Source organism: Gopherus flavomarginatus, chromosome 1 (genome assembly GCF_025201925.1).
Source record: "Gopherus flavomarginatus isolate rGopFla2 chromosome 1, rGopFla2.mat.asm, whole genome shotgun sequence".
In the NCBI taxonomy this organism is placed as follows: domain Eukaryota; kingdom Metazoa; phylum Chordata; order Testudines; family Testudinidae; genus Gopherus; species Gopherus flavomarginatus.
Window position 1 is genome coordinate 64,801,753 of NC_066617.1, and position 22,666 is coordinate 64,824,418.

At 40.3% G+C, this 22,666-nt stretch overlaps 1 protein-coding gene across 8 annotated transcripts in view; it reads left to right on the top strand.

Moving 5' to 3' along the window:
- The window catches only part of USP15 (ubiquitin specific peptidase 15), a 131,695-nt gene that overhangs the window by 95,695 nt on the left and 13,334 nt on the right, over positions 1 to 22,666 (top strand). For 5 of the 8 annotated variants that reach the window (XR_007769402.1, XM_050923363.1, XM_050923370.1 and 2 more), the window contains 6 exons: positions 7,375 to 7,548; positions 11,039 to 11,197; positions 11,939 to 12,163; positions 19,536 to 19,619; positions 19,723 to 19,817; positions 21,629 to 21,820. Coding sequence is in view for 5 of the 8 variants with exons in the window: in XM_050923363.1 (XP_050779320.1) it covers positions 7,375 to 7,548; positions 11,039 to 11,197; positions 11,939 to 12,163; positions 19,536 to 19,619; positions 19,723 to 19,817; positions 21,629 to 21,820 (929 nt within the window). In the remaining 3 variants the exon portion in view is untranslated. Of the gene's footprint in view, positions 1 to 911; positions 1,112 to 7,374; positions 7,549 to 11,038; positions 11,198 to 11,938; positions 12,164 to 19,535; positions 19,620 to 19,722; positions 19,818 to 21,628; positions 21,821 to 22,666 lie in introns of those variants that run through there. The other 3 variants (XM_050923396.1, XR_007769420.1, XR_007769426.1) reach the window with 3 other exon arrangements.

Here is a 22,666-nt window from a genome sequence, read left to right on the forward strand (position 1 = left end):
GCAGCAGTAGCTCCTGTTGGACCCGGTTCCGCACACTGGTTCATTTGCTCTTCCTGCTTGCAGACTTGCTGTGGCAGGCTCCAAGTGATGGGGGGACTAGCCATCTGACCTCCCTCATAACACTCCAAAGTGAAGAAAAGATGCTAATACCAGGGGTCAAGGGTTGAGGGAGGGGGGATTTATAAATGAGCCATAGGGAACTAGAGCAGTTGAAGGGAGGGGGTGGGTGCGGCCAGGACTTGGAGGTAATTGAGGTGATTTATAAGGTATATGGATTTCAGTGTTGGGAGGGCAGCAGAAGGGCACTGCAGGAGTAAGTATGAATGGGCAGCAGGGAAGAAGGAGGAGGTTGGGACAGGGAAGTGGTTTGAGGGATGCGGAGACTATAGAGGAGGTTTTAAGAGGTGAGTTTGTTGGGGAATGGGGCTTGAGATGGTGAGCGGTGGCTTGGAGGGTGGCAGGGTGATGTTTTATGGGCGCATTGGGGAGTTGTGCAGTGGGGTAGGTTTATTTGGGGAGGTGGGAGTTGGTATGGTGGAGAGGTGAGATCAGTGGGTGGCTGTGGCAGGAAGTGGTTCTGTGGGGTTTGGATTTATATAAGAGGTGGGGACTGGGGGTTTATTTGGAGAGTACGAAGAGGTTGAGTGTTTTTGGAGATGAGATATCAGGAGGATTGATGGTGGGTTTAAGCAGGGGCTGGAGAGATGGGTTATTTGGGGGTTGGGTAGGAGTCTGTGGGGGAGAAAGTTATTTGGGGTTCTGTGGTAAGGGGATTGTGGAGGTCCATGGGGCAGGGGAGTGCCAGTGGCCACAGCTGGCTATGTCTGGCTCCATCTTCCACAGTCCCCTTCCACTTCGTCTCACTTCCTCCCTCTCTCCCTCGCTGACACTAACCCCAGCTCCACTCACAGATTCACCTCGTCCTGCTGCAGTGCTCTCGGGACTCTCCTGGTTTGTCCTGCTGCTGGGCAGTCAGGCAGCTCAGTGCCAAGCTAGCTCTGGCACCACAGAAGGCAGAGCTGTGCCTGCTGATCTGGCTGTGCAGGTGGTCATCAGGGCTCATGTTTGAAAGGGCTGAGCCTCTTCTACCAGCCATCTGCTGCCACTGACTGTAAGAAATATCTTCAATATTTAATGTAAGCTTATGCTCAAATAAATTTGTTAGTCTCTAAGGTGCCACAAGCCAGTTCTTTTTTCAGTATTTGTGGCTCCAGTGTCCAGGTAGTCTGCCAGTTCTGTCATTCAAGAGCAAAAAGATGCATTAGCCATAGTCATGTATTAACTGTTTCTTGGCTTTGAACAATTAATGACTGAAGAATCTGTGGTTCTTCTAGCTGTAAAATAAAATAAAATAAAATAAAAAAAAATATTGTGTAACTCTCCACATAAGTTTTTTTTCTCCCTCTGGAGATGTGGAGATATCAACATGGGATAATCTTTGATTCTTCTATGAAACTAGTTTATTTTGGGAGTATCAGCGGTGGCATATTACTTGTATCTTTGGGACTGAGTCCTCTAAAGAAACACAGGATCAGTAAATAAAATTCTGTGTGATTATTTATTTGCCAAAGCTCCGTGTAGACAGGTAAACTTTGCTTCAGAAAGATTTTGCTTTTGGGTTTGTTTTTGTTTTGTCCTGTGATGCTGCAATAAGCTTTGGGCCTGTTGACATCTAGAGCTACAGAATTTTAGTGAGCATCACGTTATTTGCACTATCATGACCTGTTTTTCCTTTCAAGAACAGCAATATGTATTCAGCACTATTGGTAGCTTAAAACTCCTATTTTTGGACTAACTCATATTAAACCTTGGAGTCTGACCTGTATGCCAGAATCAGATCTCCAAATGCAAACAGTATGTAGTGAGGTGGAACAAGATCTACTTGAAAATACTCCCGAACATAGTATTTTTTCCTTAAAAACCTAACTGAACTTTTGCCAGTTACTGATTAGAAATCTAGAATAAATTCTAGATAATACTTCAGCATTTTGGGCAAATGCATGTTGCCTCACCTTCTCTAAAACTATTGTGGGTCAGGTTCCTTTACCATCAACTGAAGCAAGTAGAGAGGACATTTGTTCCAATCAGTGTCTGCTTTTTATTCGTCCAGACAGTAACTAAGATCCTTATGAAGGAATCAGTCTGTTCCTTTCAGGCACCTTGTAGTCTTTACTCCCTCTTCTAAAGCTCAAGTTTGTAACATTTGCACTTACTTGTCATGACATCAAATCCTGAAAATGTAATCTGTGAGAAAGCAAGGTACTTGCTTTTGGAGTGCTACATATTATATGTCTTATAATCTAAACTAACTACTTCTGTACACATCTCATCTCTGTAATATTTTAGTGCCTCACAGAGTTCCTAACCAAAAAAAGCTCAGTGTTCTAATTTTCGTTACTATTTCCTTAATCAGTGCTTTTTTTTTAGTGATTCTTTTGCTGTAACTGACTTTGCTGATGACTTTAAAGATATTAAGAGGTCTCAGGCTGAGAGTCTTGAATTGGCCTTTGTTAACAGAAGCCACTACTCTGCTCGGTGGTGTCTGAATTAAAGGCTCCTCTGTCACACCAACCAGCATCCCACCTGAAAACCAGTACTGAGCCCGGTACCGATACTCAAGACCTGGAACTGCAGGATCTGGTCAGCGCAGAAGAAGAGGAGGAGGGCCCCCTGGCAGTGCAGACCTCCTCTTCCTGAGAGAAGGCAGTATCAGGGATGGGTGGCTCGACATCTCAGGATGACTTCAAAGCTGACCAGGATCTATTGAAGATTGTGGCCTCCAACTTAGGGCTGGAAGTGGAGATACTGAAAGACACTTCTCACAGCCTGGTCAACATCTTAGCTGGAGTGGCCCCATCGAGGGTGTCTCTACCCATCAACGACGCCAGTATCGGTTCAGTCAAAACCTTATAGCAGATGCCATCCTCTCTGCCCCCTACTTCAGAGGGCAGAGAAGTACTTGTTCCCAACATGGGGTATGAGTACTTATATTCCCATCCCCCTCCTGGGTCTCTTTGTGATCTCAGCGGCCAACAAGAGAGAGAGGCATGAGCTGCAGGACGCGGCCTCCAAGGCAAAGGACTGAAATAAATTAAATCTTTTTGGTAGAAAGGTTTATTCTACTTGCAATTTACCTCTCTGCATCTCCAACCAGCAGGTGTTGCTAGGGAGGTCTGAATTTAACGTCTGGGATCCATTTCAAAATTTAAGGACTCGCTGCCCCAGGAGTCCAAACAGGAATTCTCCACTCTGGTGGAGGAAGGGAAGGCTATAGCTAGGGCTTCCTTTGCAAGCTGCCCTTGACACAGTGGATGCAGCTGCCAGAACTATTTCATCAGCAGTAGTCATGGAAAGGTGCTCTTAGTGCCAGTCCTCCGGTGTATGACTGGAGTTTCAACAGTCCCTTCTGGACCTTCGGTTCGAGGGAGTTTCCCTTTTCTCAGAGCAGATGGATGGGCCTCTATGCCCCAGCCACCTTCAAGGAAGCATTTCAGACCTCAGCAACCGGTCCGGGTCTTGGCTATGCCAGGACCTGTTGATGAAGAGAAGCAGGGGCTATAAGCACAGACAACCACCTCCATCTGCTTCAACCTCGCTACCAGGCCCTCACAGATATGTTCCCCAGTGCATAATCTTCTCATCAGGTCAAATGGGACAAGTGGATAGTAGACTTCCTCCTAATTATCTGCAGTACACATCTGAATTTGATGTCTGAAGTCCTGCTGATTTAACTCCTGACCATAATCTCTTCAAGAGAGAAACATTTTTCATAAAAATACTTAGTCTCTCTCAAAGTGTAGACAAAGTGAAATAGTTTTTCCCAGCTTTCATAGCTGTCTAAGTGGTGACACCTGAGATTATAGAAGAGGGGACAGCTCTGTATTTCAGAAGTGCTTATTTTGGGATGTCTACACTGCAGTTAGACACCTGCAGCTGGCCTGTGCCAGCTGACTCAGTCTAAGGGACTGTTTTAACTACAGTGTAGATGCTCAGGCTGCAGCCTGAATTCTGGGACCCTCCCACCTACCAGGGCACAAGCCAAATCCCAATCATCTATATCACAATTAAACAGCTCTTTAGCCCAACCCCCACAAATCTGAGTCTGCTGGCACAGGTCAGCTGCAGGTTTTTAATTGCAGTATAGGTGTACGTTTTATCAGATAAATACCCATGTGTTCCAGTCCCACAGTTTGTGTCTTGTTATACTGGAGCATTGAAGTGGTTGTAAAGAAAAGAGAAAAATAATCTGCAGCAAATCTATGGCTCTGCTCAGACCAATTGAATAAGTATTCTGAGAGAGAGAAAAACCCATGTGTATTATATAGCTTTGAGGTTTCACAGTAACCAAGGATATGTGTGTTTTGGTTTTCATTTTCAGTGAAACGTAGAGATTGATCTTGATATGTTGGGAGCTACAGTAGATCAGGGTAAGGTCACATGATTAGATTAAAATTTTTAAAAAATAAGGCCATCACATTTTTTTCTTATCACCTACTCATATTACTGAAAGTTACATTACATTTGAATACTTTTTGGTAATCTTAATTATAATTATTACTTACAGATCAAATTCAATTTAAAGCAACAGTTAACTAGCATATTTGTAGGAATCTTTTAAAAATCATTTTTAATGGAAACTCTATTTTTGCCTAGTAAGAATATTTCTGTGCAGTACTTACAGCCCATGGCAAAAAAAAAAAATTGTGAGGTAAGGGGACGAATGTAACATGCACATGTGAATATGAGATCCCATGCATGAGGTTTTTCTATAGGGTTGTGCTCTTGTCTACTCATCGTAGACAAGAATAATGAGCCTAAAAAGGGGAGCGAAGTTTGATGGTGATTTAAAAAAATATATATATTCTTTCTCTCCCCTTCTGAGTGGTGAAACTGATGCTGTGCTCTCCCCTTTCAATCCTCTCCATCATCTTCAGTTAGCTTCTGAAGAAGATTGTAAACAAGTAAGAGGAAGAGGACCCAGCTGTACTCAGTCACTCCCTTTATCCTTACTAGGAGGAGGATGGGAAGGAAAAAGAGCTGCCTGTTCCTAGAACCCCCTTCTGCTTGGAGATGGAGAATGCAGAAGACCCTTGTACTATGTAGTGGAGAAACTTGATCCAATCCGTGTGTTTGTGCGGCATAGAAATTGGAGCATGTGATATAGGGGACATTTTTGAAGGAGCAGAGAAGGCAAACTGATATTTTTTGTTTTAAGTAAAGCTGCATAAGCAAATGATGTAAAAACTGGATGATGACAAAGTCTGGGTTGAAGGGAAAAGGCACGCTGAATTTTCCAAGGTGTTATAAATGGTTTTTTCAGTAGTTCTCATGAAAGGATTCCCTTTAAATGCTGACCCAAGAATGCAGACTTGTTCAGTGAACAAATAAAAGGTTCCATCAGACAAGCTAAGGCCTTTGGAGAACTGTTATAGGTGTATGTATAATAAACAGGTTCAGAAGGCATTATTATGGATGACTTTCTGTATTATCTCTATTCAGTAGTCTGTAAGGTTTCCAGGATTGCATTAAGACCTGATACAAATCCCACTGAAGCAGAATAGGTTTTGTAAATCAGACCAGAGATGTCTCTGCTTAGTGGCCAGTTTGTCATTGGTGGGCAACATGTAACCATTAAAGGAAGCACACAATCCGAACAGGTTATAAATACGCTGCTAGCATTTTAAAGTTAAACCATTTAAGGAAGCTGATCTAACCACTCACTGAGAATTACTGGGAAAAGTCACTTCACTTTCACTCAGTGTTGTTAGATGAGAAATTGTCTTTTAGGTTTGAATTTGATTTCTTCTGTCAGGAAAAGATAGAATATCAATCCATTGCTATTATTAGTATTTGATATTTTGATATGTCCATCCACGTAAATAACCATATTTTCTTATCACTCCTGTAACCTTGATGCTTCGTCCAGGAGAAGACAGTTTATTAGTCTTATTAAATAAGCTGTAGTAAATACTTGTAAACAGTGTCTTTTCCCAAGGTTGATGGAAGTTAGACTCTCAACTTTGAAACGCAATATTTTTATCTCTATTATGGCTTGTTCTTGGGGCATTTGAAGTGTATGCTGTATTCTGTCGGTGAAACTTTTCAAAAGCCATCCCTCATGGTAGTGCCAATAATGACAACTGCCACTGTAGCAGCTAGGCTTGGTATAAAACCATTACATTTGTTGGGTAGAAATTTTAGTTATTTTACTTCTAAGTAGTAGATTACTGTCAGTTTTGGAGTAACTGCACCTTTGACGTCCTCTGTGGTCTGGGAATGCCAGTTCGGGTTTCAAGCCTTAGCCTTCATCTCCCTGGACAGGAATCTGTGCTTTCTCTCTCCAGACAAGGATTTTAGGCCACAGTCCCCTGCAGTTCACTTTGATATCCCCAGCAAGCCAGTTTGATTACAGACAGCACCTAAACTCTGCTCTCTCTCCAAGGGCTGTGAACAGTGTATGCCAACAGTTACAAGTTACCACACAGCTCTTTCTCAGTAGAGTACATCTAGTCAGGCCATAAAGCATATAGAAAATAAATAAAATAAAAGGACTTACCCTCACGCTAAACATACCAGAAATTGCCCAAGGCGTTGGCAAGTTAAAAAGCTTTCAACCCTTCAGCAGGGGCTTGGCTTGGCTCCCCCCTTGGGCAAAAGTTAATGTCAGTTGGAAAGAATGTCCTGAATCTCTTTAAACTCAACTCAAAGACTAACAGATTGATTTGGGCGTAAGCTTTCATGGGTAAAAAACCCACTTTTTTTTACCCATGAAAGCTTATGCCCAAATAAATCTTGGGCTTTAAGGTTCCACTGAACTCCCTGCTGTTTTTGTGGATACACACTAACACGGCTACCCCCTGATACTTTAAACTCAACTGTTATATGCCAAGTTCTTCCTTTTTACCTTTGCCTTTCTTCTGGGACTGCTCTAATATATATGCAAACCACTCTAATATATCCAATATATGCAAACCACTCTAGAGGGAAGTACTTCTCTGGAGCTGTTTACAATCTCAGGGATTTGAGTAATCTCTCTCCACTGTTGTTACTTCCTGGGGGAGCCGTGCTACCCCTCCCACCTCGGATTTGCGTACAATCCCTGACCCACAATGATACATGAAATATTCATAAATGTAATACAACGTGATCCCCAAATACACTGCATATGGCTGCAATACCTATTATAATTACTGCTTCTACAGAACGTTGTAATTTCTTTCTTGCAGGTATTATAGTTCATTTATTAAAAGGCAAATATTTATTATATTTGACTTACAGAAAAATGGCTACTTTAACAAAGATTGAGCATTTTTTGCAGAGCTAATTAGAATCACCCTTCTTTTTATTTTAAGTAATTAATATTTCCATTCACAGTGTCTGAGCAACACCCCTCCACTAACAGAATACTTCCTAAATGACAAATATCAGGACGAGCTAAATTATGACAATCCTTTAGGAATGCGAGGTGAAATAGCAAAAGCTTATGCAGAGCTCATCAAACAAATGTGGTCAGGAAAATACAGCTATGTCACACCAAGAGCATTTAAGGTTGGTATTACTTAAATTATAATTTGAGTTTGAATGTATACAGTGAATTTGTTTTCACAGCTGAAGTATACAAAATTTATAATACATGTAACAAATAATTAGGGCTGTTAATTAATCGCAGTTAACTCACATGGTTAACTGAAAAAAATTAAATCGCGATTAAAAAATATTAATTATGATTAATCGCTGTTTTAATCACACTGTTAAACAATAGAATACCAGTTGAAATTTCTTAAATATTTTGGATGTTTTTCTACGTTTTCCTATATATTGTATTCTGTGTTGTAATTGAAATCAAAGTGTACATTATTTTTTATTACAAATATTTGCACTGTAAAAATGATAAACAAAAGAAATAGTATTTTTCAATTCACCTCATACAAGTATTGTAGTGCAGTCATTTTGTCGTGAAAGTGCAGCTTATAAATGTAGATTTTTTTATTACATAACTGCACTCAAAAACAAAACAATGTAGAACTTCAGAGCCCACAAGTCCACTCAGTTCTCCTAATTGTTCAGCCAATTGCTAAGGCAGACAAGTTTTGTTTACATTTACAGGAGATAATACTGCACTCATCTTATTTACAGTGTCACCAGAAAGTGAGAACAGACATTTGCATGGCACTTTTGTAGATGGCATTGTGAAGTATTTACGTGCCAGATAAGCTAAACATTCATATGCCCCTTCATACTTCGACCACCGTTCCAGAGGACGGGTTTCCATGCTGATGGTGCTCATTAAAAAAAGTGTATTAAATAAATTTGTGACTGAACTCCTTGTGGGATAATTGTATGTCCCCTGCTCTGTTTTATATGCATTATAGCAGTCTCAGATCATGACCTTGCACACGTTCATTTTAAGAACACTTTCATTGCAAATTTGACAGTATGCAAAGAAGGTACCAATGTGAGATTTCTGAAGATAGCTACAGCACTCGACCCAAGGTTTAAGAATCTGAAGTGCCTTCCAAAATCTGAGAGGGATGAGGTGTGGAGCATACTTTCAGAAGTCTTAAAAGAGCAATACTCTGATGCAGAAATTGCAGAACCCAAACCACCAAAAAAGAAAATCAACCTTCTGCTGGTGGCATCTGACTCGAATGAACCTGCGTTGATCCGCACTGCTTTGGGTAGTTATCGAGCAGAATCCATCATCAGCACAGACACATGCTCTGGAATGGTGGTTGAAGCATGAAGGGACATATGAATCTTTAGCGCATCTGGCACATAAATATCTTTTGACGTCAGCTACAACAATGCCATGCAAACACCAGCCCCATGGTGCCAGCTGCTTCCAGGAGCGGCACGAGGCCAGGGCATACAGGGACCCTGTCTTAGCCCTGTGGCACCATGGCGGTGGCAATCCCGCAGGCTGGATCCAAAGCTCTGATGGGCCTTATCCGGCTCAGGGGCTGTAGTTTACCCACCCCTGTATTAGGTGAATTGAAAAATACTGTTTCTTTTGTTTTTTTACAGTGCAAACATCTGTAATCAAAAATAAATATGAAGTGAGCACTGTACACTTTGTGTTCTGTGTTGTAATTGAAATCAGTATATTTAAAATGTAGAAAACATCCAGAAATATTTCAATAAATGGTATTCTATTATTTAACAATGCGATTAATAGAGGTAAAATTTTTAATTGCTTGACAGTCCTACAAATAATTTTAAAAATTGAGTTTTGAAACAGTGAGCTAACAGTCCATTCAGTTGACTGCCTCTTAACAATTTAGAGCAGCAGGGTGGGTGAGAGAATATCTTTTATTGGACCAACTTCTGTTGGTGAGAGACAAGCTCTTGAAAACTTTCCCTCTCCCCAACATAAGTTGGTCCAATATTATCTGACCCACCTTGTCTCTCTAATATCCTGGGACCAACACAGCTACAACAACTCTGTATACATCATAACAATTTTTCAGTCAACTACTTAATTTCTTAAGCAAAAAAACAAAAAAAACCCTAGTTATTCTTTTTGCTGTGCTTTGAATTCCTTATATATTGTAATTCAAAATATGTTAGTTCTAGCGTCATTTCTGTAGTGCTACATCTTTCCCTTGATTAATTTTTGGGCTGTTTGATCTTGACTTTTTAACATGCTCTCAAGACGTTTTTTCTATGATCTAGTCAGAATTTATGTAATTTTCCTGGGCTCTTTTACAATAATAAGACTTTTTCTTTGTGCTATTTGAATAATTTAGAAACTTAAGACCATGTATGATATATTTCCTGTACTATGCTTCTCTTTAAAAAGTAATGTGGACTATACATAGTATTTTAAATAGGACACCACTGATTCATGTTACAGTGCTATAATTCCCTCTTTCTTTAATTTGATATTGTATTTTTATATCCCAGATCTTTGTTAGCTTTTGGTTATTATTAATAAGCATGCTAATGTTTTTAGTTATCAGTCCTCATTGTCTTCTGGTGAGTTACTTCTCTTCCATATATTTTTCTGCTTTCATGTCATTTCCTTTCATTAATATTTTTACTTTATAATTCTAACAGTGTTTTGTCTCTTGCATATGTCTGTCAATTATAGTCTTTTTTCTATTCTATCATTTACATTTGTGGGGGATTGAGAGAGATTTTTTTTCCTTTCACTTTTACTGCACTAGATTAACCCCCCACTGGTGAAAGCTGCCCTCAGCAGTAGTAGGGCATTGCACTGTGGGGCCATTTCACCACCCAGAAAGCAAATAATGTTTACCCAGGGAGGACAGCATTAAACTGTGGCCAGAGCTCCATTAGTGCCTTGCCTGTAGAGGCTGAGGGGAGGAGGAGCTGAATCATTGCATCATCTGTACTTCCTCTTTCCATCATGGATATGTCCCTTTGCTGGCCATACCACCACTTTCCTACTTTTAGGGTGTCAGTGTGGCTCCAGGCTCCCTCATTAGCAGTGATTGATCTGCCTTTGTTTGCCAGCTCCAAATCATTTCTGAAAAAAACATCCTAATTGACCCTTCTTCCTCATTCAACTGGTTTGACGAGCTTTAGGCTGCTTCTCTTGTACTAACATAGCAGCGTGTACTCCTATTTTTTCATTATAGTGTTTACTACTATGAGACTTTCCATATGGTATCTGAATGTCTTACAAACATTTAAGAATTTATCTTTACAATGCACTCCTTTACAAATGGGGACACTGAGTCACAGAGAGGTGTTAAGTGACTAGTCCAAGGAGTAATCTGTAGTGTAGTTGGGAATAGAACCCAGATCTCCTGAGTACCAGTCCAGTGTTTTTAACCACAAAAACATCCTTCCTCTCCAAGAGCTCCTCCCATAGCTCCTGTGCAAACATGTTCAGCTATGTAATAATCCTTGTTATGGCGCCTGAGTGGCAGCCATTCCTGAAAACACAAGGTACCAGGCAATCACTGATTTCTAAGTATTGTGACTTGCTGGTAGCTAGCCCCTTACTGTTTATTAGTTTACACAAATTCAAACATTACATATCCCATACTGAAAATTCTCATATGCTATCTAGACACAAGTGGGACGATTTGCACCTCAGTTTTCTGGATATCAGCAACAAGACTGTCAAGAACTTCTAGCTTTTCTCTTAGATGGTTTACATGAGGATTTGAATCGGATTAGGAAAAAGCCTTATATTCAATTAAAGGATGCAGATGGAAGGCCGGACAAGGTAATGTTCTTAGTATTGGTTTTCTTTGTGTGTTCATTGCTACAGTATGTTGTAAGATATTGTTGCCCCTTTGTCAAGCATTAACATCTTTGTGTGCTGCTTAGTGGGTCATCTTTTCAGTGGAAGAGAATTTAGTGACGCAGACTCAAGATATTTTCTAGTCTCGTTTATTTACATGTACACAATTCCTGTTTACTTTGAAAAGGGATAGCAAAAACTGCATCAAGGCTATAAACAAACAATTCCACTTGCAGAGACTCCATCCGACACACCAAGAAAAGCAGCTGTATTTTGGACCCCTGGTCTTGCAATCTCCTACTTTCAGCATACTTGTTAGGTCCTGTGTCCTGCCTTTCTCATCTATACTCCTAACTGGGGAAACTCCACAGCTCTAAGTTGCGTGTCTGTAGAGCATCATTATACACACTAACCCTGGGCTACTTCACATGGGGATTTCTGTCTTAAACTTCCTTTTGTCCAATTAGTTAGCCAAATAGATCAAACATCCATTGGAGCTGATTTCTTAATCTCTGTCCTAACAAGTGTTTAACTCACACAGTGCCCTTAACAATTGAGGTGTCATTGCTATAGTCAGCCCCTGTGCAGTCCTTGGGGTCAGACCTTTTTTGTACATTTAACCCATGTAATGGATAGTCTCATATTAACTACTTGTATCGGTAATATATAACGTGCATTTCGTTAGTGTTTTTTGCTATAACCCAAGTTCTATTTTAATTGTAGGTGGTTGCTGAGGAAGCCTGGGAGAACCATTTAAAAAGAAATGATTCCATCATTGTAGATATATTTCATGGTCTTTTTAAATCCACCCTTGTTTGTCCTAAATGCGCTAAGATTTCTGTAACCTTTGATCCTTTTTGTTACTTGACACTTCCATTACCCATGAAAAAAGAACGCACTTTGGAAGTTTATTTAGTTAGAATGGATCCACTAACTAAACCTATGCAGGTAAGAAATATTTTTGTTTACGTAAAACATTGTCTGCGGTGTTAAAATCTTTTTTTGTGTTCATGTTTTTAATACATGACAGAACAGGCAATAAATCTGACAAATTACATTTGTCAGGATGGTACCTTTTTTTGACTTTGATCTCTGTTACTTATTAATGAGGAAACTTTGTAAAAGACACATTTTACTTTAACTCAATTTCAAGGAAGATATTGATAATTTATTTTATTACTATATTATAATAAATTTTCCCTAACCTTTTAAATCCAGGCTGTGCTCTTTATTTATTATTATTATTATTGTTGTTGTTAGTTTGTTTCCAATATTGTCAAAGTAAGCTACTTGCTCTGCAAACATAAAGAAGTGCACAGACCCTGCCCCAAATCTAAAATGACAAAAATGAAAAGTTTGTTGGAGTACAAAGCACTAGTAAAATGAGATCTTGATACAGATTTTTATTTTTATTAAATATGTAAACTATGCTGAGTTGCCCTCAACTTTCCATTATTAGTCAACAAATATTTTGTAGTCATCATTGAAGGATCTTCAGAAAATATTTCAATGTAGAAAGGGTGGTCTTTTGGGCCAATTCAAGAGGGAATTACATGCAAAAGGAATGACTTGGAACAAAGCACATAGACTATTGTGGGAGAAGCAGACATTGAGATTCAGAGACTGTAGTTGGTGGAAGAGATTGTAGGAGAGATGTAAAGGAGGTTAAGTAGGAAGGGACTGAGTTGTGAAAGCCCTTGAATACTTGAACCTGGTGTGATAGAGGAGGGGGAAGGAACAGTGGAAGATGGGAGAGGAGAGTGACAAGGCCAGAACTGAGTTACTTAAGCAGCAATGTTTTTTTTTTTGGACTGAAGGGGGCGATGTGCATGTTAAGGAGGCCAGAAAGGAGGCAGGTACAGTAAGTGAGGTGAGAGACAAGAATCTGATGAGAGTTTTGGCTGCAGGAGCAGAAAGGAAGTTGGCTTGTGGAGGGCGAAAGTCAGGGTTTGGACATAATCTGGTTGGATGGGTCAAGAGAAAGAGGAGTAGAAGATAGCAGTTACACGACTGAGTAACAGATAGTGACATTAGAAGTGATGGAGAATAGTGTAGCAGAGAGGGAAGAAAAAGCAGGAGTTGAGTTTAGGTGTGTTGAGGTTAAGGTGATAGTGTGTCTTTCAGGAGAAATTGAAGAGATAGGTTGAGCCCTCCTGGTTGGACATGACATTTTGATGAGATAATTGTCTATTTCTAATTACTCTTGTGTCTCTTTGATGCACATAAGTGCTAAGTGTCTGTCTGACATTCTCTTGGGACAGACTGTGTGCATGCACGGACTGTTATGTTTCTGGACACAATTAATCCTGAAGAGCTTAATGTTAAATCTTTATTTTGGTCATCTGATCAGTATTCTGCAACTCCATGCAGGAACCCAGAGTTCCATCACTTCCCCAGGGTGAAAGTGCTGCAAAATATCATCTGTCTTCACACAAAACAGCAATCCATTTGGCATGTTAAAAAGTTGTATTTTAGTCTTTGAAAAAGCACTGGCAAGCGTACAGTGAGAAAGATTGCCTAGAATTAAAAATAATAGATCTTCGGAGTTCTTACTATAGTTAAAGAAAAATTTCACCTGCTTGTTCCTACCAGTTTTTTCTGAGTAGTATCTAGAATGTCTAACTTCAGTTTTTATAATAGTTAACACCACTGTGTGACTATGCTTGGCTTGACTTGACTTTTTCTTTATACTTAATGGAGTTAGAAAAAGAAATGAACAGTTGGCAAAATTTTAAAGTCCCTCAGTTCCGTTTTCCAAAGAGACCTAGGAGTGTCAGTCCCACTGATCTTCAATGGTGCTTTAGCTAAGTGTCTGAGGCCATGTCTACACTACAAACTTTGTTCGGTCAGTGCAAATTCTGTCGGCATACAGCCACCACAGGTAATATATTGCTTAGGCATGTGTATACTTGCCTGCTTGAATTGGTGCTGTGCATGTTCACCAGGAGTGCTTGTGCTGATGCAAAGTGTGATGTGCTTCTGGTAGGTATCCCAGTGTGCTCTGCACCACTGTCCAGTGCAATACCTATTGGGAAATGTTTGCAGTGCATTGTGGGGTAGAAATGAATCATGCCAGGGTTGAGCGGGAGCTATGGGTCAAGTTTCCATCATTCAACTTTCTCCATCCTGTAATGCCAGCCATATCCCATAATTTGCATGCTATTTTTTTTGAAGCCCACAAACCCATATGGCACTTTTTGCTCTCTGCCATCTCTGACAGAAGCATGAGCCCACATAGCTGTGCACTATTGTCATGAACATGGCAAATACAGGATGCACACTCCTCCAGTATTTGCAGACTCTCATGAAGAACTGCAACAACAGGAGACATGACAATTTCTGGGAGGACAGATTGCTGAGGAATACAGCAAAAAAAAAAAAAATAAGATTGTTGGTGGAGCACTGTTTCTGGACCTGAGAAGTGAACACTGGCCGGTGGAATCATATTGTAATGTAGGCTTGGGACAGTGAGCAGTGCCTGCGGAACTTTTAAGTGCAAAATGTCACATTCTGGGATCTGTGTGCTGAGCTGTCCCCAGCCCTCATTGCAGGGACACCAGAATGAGAACTGCACTGACAGTGGAGAATTGAGTGGTAATCGCATTGTGGAAGCTTGCAACGCCAGATTACTACAGTGAATGAGAAGTCGTTTTGGAGTTGGAAAATCCCAAGGAGGGGCCATTGCCATACAAGTGTTTAGGGCCATTAATCTATCCTACTATGCAGGTCTGTGATTCTACAATGTGTAGGAAATAGTGGATGGATTTGTAGCAGTGATGTTCCCAAACTGCAATGGGGTGATATACGGCACACACATCCCTATTTTGGCACCAGACCTCCTTGCCCCAGAGTACATCAGTAGAAAGGGCTTCTTTTCTGTGGATCACATTGGTGGATCACTGGGGACACTTCACTGCCATCAGTGTGAGCTGATATGGAAAAGGTGCATGATTCTCTCATCTTTAAGAACATAGGACCGTTCAGAAAGTTGCAGGTAAAGACATTCTTTCCGAACTGGCAGGTTGCCATTGGTGATACAGAAATACAAATCAGGTGTACCGCTTGCTCCTCTGGCTCATGATGGCTAGTGGATGGCTCCTTAACAGTAACAAGGAAAGATGCAACTACCAGCTCACCAGATGCAGAATGACAGTTGAATGTGCTTTTAGGTTGAAAGGATGCTGGTGATATTTACTCACAAGATTGAATCTAAGTCAGAAAAATATCCAAATGGTTATAGCTGCCTTTTGTCTTGAGAAATATCTGTGAGTCAATGGGGGAAAAGTTGCTGCCAAGGTGGAGCTTGAGTGGCTGCCTTCTGAGTTTGAACAACCAAACACAAGAGCCATTACAAGAGCTCAACATGGAGATATGCAGTTAAGGGAGACCTTGGAAGACCACTTTAATGGTCAGCCACAATAACGTGCTGTGCTGGGTTGTGCTCTGGCCCTGAAGTTTCTGAGGGCTGTTAGGAATTGCGTAGTGCTGGTTGTACATTTCTAAATATTATGCTGTGTCTTTTGCTAAACATGTGAATTATGCAGTGCTTGCTGTACATTTTATAATAATTACACTGTGCCTTAAACTGAATCTGAGTTCTGTGGTCATGTACAGTTACAAGTAGTGGGTGCTTTGAGTTCTGCTTTGAATTCTTCAGTATGTGTTGTGAATTAATAAAGATGTTGTTTTCAAAAAACAAATCTACATAGCAAAAACTGTGCAAAAATATGCAAATAATAAGAGTATAATACAAACTTGTAGCAAAAATTAACAGAACTTTAAAATTAGAAAGGCAGAAAACATTCCTGTCCATTTCAGTCCATTTTGGTAACACATAACACCAACTGTGGCTCTCATAAATCAGTGTATGTGAAGCTGTGGTTGTCCTTACTGTCCCCTTCTGTTGAGCGATGTGAGTACAGATGTGGCCCCTGAAGCCATGTGGAATGTTGGAGAATATAAGAAAGTGCTAAAATGGAGTTCGCCACTGACTGCAAAGGGGTGGCAAGTCCATGATTGTTGAACCTGTAGGTCAACAGGAGTATATAGCAGTTGTATTTGGTGCCAAAAATGACCCATTATATCCTCGTGCATCTTCCTCTTTTTTTTCTGCTGGGACTCCTGGCCCTTTCTCTTGTCTGCTCTTTCATTCTCCATGCTATCAGCTATATTGTCTCCCCAGGCCCTCTGTTCATGGTCCAGTGCAGCTCACTTGCAGAAGCTCACTGATCGTGAATCTACTAGAATTCTTTGAAGGTTTCCAAAAGCATGAGGACAAGAGTGATCCAATGGATATAGTGTACTTAGATTTTTAGAAAGCCTTTGACAAGGTCCCTCATCAAAGGCTCTTAAGCAAAGTAAGCTTTCATGGGATAAGAGGGAAGGTCCTCTCATGGATTGTTAACTGGTTAAAAGAAAGGAAACAAAGGGTAGGAATAAAAGGTCAGTTCTCAGAATAGAGAAAGGTGAATAGTGGTGTCCCCTGGGTGTCTGTACTGAGATCCATCCTATTCAACATATTCATAAATCATCTGGAAAAAGGGGTAAACAGTGAGGTGGCAAAATTTGCAGATGATACAAAGCTACTCAAGATAGTTAAGTCCAAAGCAGACTGCGAAGAGTTACCAAGGGGTCTCACAAAACTGGGTGGCTGAGCAACAAAATGGTAGGTGGAATTCAATGTTGATAAATGTGAAGTAACGCACTTTGGAAAACATAATCCCAACTATACATATAAAATGGCGTCTAAATTAGCTGTTACAACTCAAGAAAGAGATCTTGCAGTTAAGTTGATAGTTCTCTGAAAACATCCACTCAATATGCAGCGGCACGTCAATAAAGCTAACAGAATATTGGGAATCATTAAGAAAGGGATAGATAATACAACAAAATATCATATTGCCCTACATAAATCCATGGTATGCCGACATCTTGACTACTGTGTGCAGATGTGGTCGCCCTATCTCAAAGATATATTAGAATTGGAAAAAGTTCAGAAAAGGACAACAAAAATGATTAGGGGGATAGAATAACTTTTGTATGAGGTGAGATTAATAAGACTGGTACTTTTCAGCTTGGAAAAGACGACTAAGGGGGGATATGATAGAGGTCTATGAAATCATGATGGGTGTGGAGAAAGTAAATAAGGAAGTGTTATTTACTCTCATAACACAAGAACTTGGGATCACCAACCCTACCCTACTGGGATATGAAAAGCAGATAACACTATTTCTATTTGTTGCACCACTATCGTTTCTCATACAAGTAAAACAATGAAAAATTGATACCTGTGTCCTATTAACTTAAGAGTTGGGCACTTCTTTACATTTAAACATTGTAAAGAAAAATGCATACATGCACTGACACAGGATTCGTTCCCCTTCAGCGGGCTCATCCATGCATAGCTGTTGGGACTGTCTAGGCTGTGGTGGAGTCTTGAATAGGTCCTGGCTTGTGGCATAGCTGGACACCCTCACCTCTCACTGGGTTCCCATCCTGTCCACTGCAAAGGTCCCTGTCCAGGCTCCTCCTAGGTGTCCACAGTGTCTCATGCAGCACTGTTACTGATCCCTTTCGTATCCCTTCTCCTGCATCCCCTGTGCAATCTGATTGTAGATGTCCATGTTCGTATGATTTGTCTGTAGTGGTTCGTGCACAGCTTCTCCCAGCAGGCACAGGAGATCCAATATCTCCCATCTCTCTAGGCAGGAGCACATCTAGTACATAGAGCTGATGTGGTCGGTTAGACAGCTGCACACAAGGGAGAGCTGCTAGGTGTGCTTGCCAAGGTGGGCAGTCAGGAAAAGGCATTTCAGAAATACACAGGAGTTTTAAAGAGGGTTGTTTTCTGGTCTCTGACAGTTCCGGGGCAGTGGAATTCACAAGTGCGACCAGTCACTGTTGCAGGGAAAAGCATTGTTGAACAGCTGCTGGAGAACTGTTAAGAGTTGACATAGGTCACGCGGTGTCTGCACTTACACTCCATTGAACTTAGTAGGTCAACTACACGTTAATGGAATCCCTAGCCTCTCTTCGCCAGAAAATAGGAATAGGCAACAGGGAATGGATCACTTGATTACCTGTTCTGTTCATTCCCTCTTGGACACCTGGCATTGCCCACTGTTAGAAGACAGGATAGTGGGCTACATGGACCTATGGTCTGAGCCAGTACGATCGTTCTTATGACTATGGCTCCAGGGCCGGCTCTAGGCACCAGCGCTCCAAGCAGGTGCTTGGGGCGGCACTTTCCAGGGGGTGGCATTCCTGCTCCTTTTTTTTTTTTGCTTGGGGTGCAAAAAGCCGGGAGCCGGCCCTGAGCAGAAGTGAGCTGCGGCGGTGGGGGGCACGGGGAGAGCCGCAGGAAGTAATCTGGGGTGGAGGAGGCAGAGGAACTGTTCCCACCCCAGCTCACCTCCGCTCCACTGCTGCTGCTCTGCTTCTCCCCCACCCCCCGGCTTGCCGTGCGAATCAGCTGTTTTGCGTCAAGCCTGGGAGGGAGGGGGGAGGAGCGGCAGCGGCGCGCTCAGGGGAGCAGGCGGAGTGGAGGTGAGCTGCAATGGTGGGGGATGCGGGGAGGGCCACAGGAAGTAACCGGGGGGGACAGAGGAACTGCTCCCCCCCAGCTCACCTCCTCCCCCCTAACGCACCACTGCTCCCCTTCCCCTTCCTTCCCTCCCAGGGAGCAGGCGTGGCCGGCGATTTGGGGAAGGGGTTGGAATGGGGCAGGGCTGGGGGGCGTGGGAAATTTTTTTTGCTTGGGGCAGCAAAAAACTTGGAGCCGGCCCTGTATGGCTCAGAGTCCTTTGGGGAGGTGGTTTAACTGTGTCACCAAAACAGGCTGCTTGTGTTTGCCAGAGACAAATTTGAGTGTAGACTCACGCATAAATAGGTCAAGGCAAAGCAGATTACTTTGACCTAACTTTGTAGTATGGACCTGGCCTAAGTCACTTTTGAAAATGGAGTATAGGTGTTTCTGAAAATTATGACCCTGTGTCTAAATACATTGCACTCTTGGGTTTTTGTATGGAAAAGTAGAAGTGGCCTCACATGAAATAACTCATTGTAGAGTATTATATGTAATATTCAATATGTTCACTTTTAGACAGTTAAAACTGTAGATGTCCAAAATATATTTGCAGTAACAAATAAATGTAATGAGTAAATCTGTTACATGGTAGGTTGTAAATTCCATGCACAATGAGAATCTAAATAAGAATTTAAAGACACACACTAAGGGTGTACCCAAACTGGATGTATGACAACTTTTCTCAGGCGGCTTCAGTCCTTTAAGAGTGAGAAATTATCACATTTTGTTTTTTAGTACAAAGTAGTTGTTCCGAAAATTGGAAATATACTGGACCTTTGCACAGCACTGTCAGCTTTGTCTGGTGTTGCTGCAGATAAGGTAAGACATTGCTGAGGAATCATTTATACATAGCCCAATGTTAAATATTTTCATTGTTTTAAACCAATTTAAGAGAGTGACTTAATTTTCTATTTCCTTTTAGATGATAGTTACTGATATATACAATCATAGGTTCCACAGAATATTTGCTATGGATGAAAATTTGGGTAGTATTATGGAACGCGATGACATCTATGTGTAAGTTCAAATAATCTCTTTTTATTGTCAGGAAATACTTTCATATTAAGTAGGGATGTCGATTAATTCCAGCTAACTCATGTAATTAACTAAAAAAAATTAACTGTGATTAATCACAGTTTTAATCTCACTGTTAAACAATAGAATAGAAATGCATTATATATTTTGAATGTTTTTCTGCATTTTCAAATATATTGATTTCAGTTGCAACACTGAATACAAAGTATACAGTGCTCACTTTATATTATTTTTATTACAAATATTTGTACTGTACAAATGATAAACAAAAGAAATAGTATTTCTGTAGAGATTGTAGTGCAATCTCTTTATTGTGAAAGTGCAATTTACAAATATAGATTTTTTTGTTACATAACTGCACTCTGAAACAAGAGTGTAAAACTGTAGCGTCTGCATGTCCACTCACTTCTACTTCTTATTCAGCCAATCGCTAAGGCAAACAAGTTTGTTTACATTTATAGGAGATAATGCTGCCCACTTCTTATTTACAATGTCAGCTGAAAGTGAGAAAAGGTGTTTGCGTGGTGATTTTGTAGCCGGCAAGGTATTTATGTGCCAGATATCCTAAGCAGTCATATGCCCCTTCATGCCACCATTCCAGAGGATGTGCTTCCATGCTGATGATGCTCGTTAAAAAAAAAAAAATGCATTAATTACATTTGTGACTGAACTCCTTGGGTGAGAATTGTATGTATCCTAATCTGTTTTACCTGCATTCTGCCATATATTTCATGTTGTAGCAGTCTCGGATGATGACCCAGCACACGTTCATTTTAAAAACACATCACCGCAGATTTGACATAATGCAAAGAAGGTACCAATGTGAGATTTCTAAAGATAGCAATAGCACTCGACCTAAGGTTTAAGAATCTGAAGTGCCTTCCAAAATCTGAGAGGGACAAGGTGTGGAGCATGCTATCAGAAGAGTTAAAAGAGCAACATACATATGTCTGATATGGAAACTACAGAACCCGAACCACCAAAACAGAAAATCAGCCTTCTGCTGGTAGCATCTGACTCTCATGATGAAAATGAACATGCATCAGTCCACACTGCTTTGGATTATTAGTGAGCAAAACCTGTCATCAGCATGTACATGTGCTCTGGAATGGTGGCTGAAGCATGAAGGGGCATATGAATGTTTAGCATATCTGGCAAGTAAATACCTTGCAATGCTGGCTACAAAAATGCCACGTGAATGCCTGTTCCAAATTTCATGTGACATTGCAAACAAGAAGCGGGCAGCATTATCTCCTCCAGTGTAAACAAACTTGTTTCTCTTAGCGATTGGCTGAACAAGAGGTAGGATTGAGTGGACTCACAGGCTCTAACATTTTCCATTGTTTTATTTTTGAATGCAATTTTTTTTTTGTTCATAATTCTACTTTGGTAAGTTCAATTTTCATGATAGAGATTCCACTACAGTATTTGTATTGAGTGAACTGAAAAGTACTATTTCTTTTGTTTTTTACAGTGCAGATATTTGTGATAAAAATAAAGTGAGCACTATACACTTTGTATTATGTTGTAATTGAAATCAGTATATTAGAAAATTTAGAAAACTTCCAAAAATATTTAAATAAATGATATTCTATTATAGTTTTAATTGTTTGTTTACATGATTAATCACGATTCTTTTTTTAATTGCTTGACAGCCCTAATATTAAGTATAAATTTGTGTGGAGTTGGGTTTAGTTTCAGCTAAATAAATTAATTGCATAGAAGAAACATGCAATAAACAGAAGTCTTGGTTTTCTGTCAGATTCTTCTCACTTACTTCTCTATTTTTTAAGATTTGAAATCGCTATCAACAGAACAGAGGATACAGAGCAAGTCATAATTCCTGTTTGTTTAAGAGAAAAGTATAGACACACCAGTTACAGCCACCATAGTGGTTCTTCACTGTTTGGTCAACCTTTTCTTATAACAGTGCCTAGAAACAATACTGAAGATAAACTGTATAACCTTCTGCTGTTGAGAATGTGGTAAGAATATTACTTGAAAAAACAGTTCAATGTCAATAACAGTAATAATCAGGCTCTGTAGATGATTGCTTTTTATATGCATTGTTAGGGAATCTGATTAGATTTTCACAGGCAGTTATATTTGTTTTCTGTCAAGACTATATTTTAAGTTTTTAACCTCTTGAGAGCCAGACTAGACCTGGTTTTAGTTTGATTTTTGATGGCATTTACATCATCGAAAAATGGTGTCATGTTTGAAGGAGGGTGGTTATATTTGGGAGAGAAGAGGGTTTTTTTGGTTTTGGGTTTGTTTGTGAGGGGAAGGGACGTTGTTTAATCATGGCAGATAAGGTTTGTCTATATGGGAAAGTTTCAGAATAGCTATACTGGTATAGCTGTCCCCGTGGAGAGACTTATTCTGGAATAGGAACGTCCACACAGGAAGTTATACTGGTAGGTGGGTGAGGTAATATCTTTTATTGGACCAACTTCTGTTAGTGAGAGAAACAAGCTTTTGAGCTTATACAAAACTCTTCTTCAGGTATAATTATGTCAGTTTAAATTCACACCTTATCTTATACTGGTATAACTTTCTCTTGTAGACACGTCTTCATAGGTCTTGTATAAGGTGTGCAAAATGTTTTCATCTCTGACCAGTTATGCAGACAATATGGTTGGGTTACTAAATAAAACAGAAACTAATATAGAGCAAAAGAGGTCACACACAAAAAAATAACTATAGAAAAAGCAAAAAGAAATGTGCTTCAGAAACAGTTTGTTGCAGCAATTGATATGAGTTAACTTTATTCATTTAGCATAACTGTGGCTCATTGCAGGAATACAGTACATTGTAAGAGCATTTACACT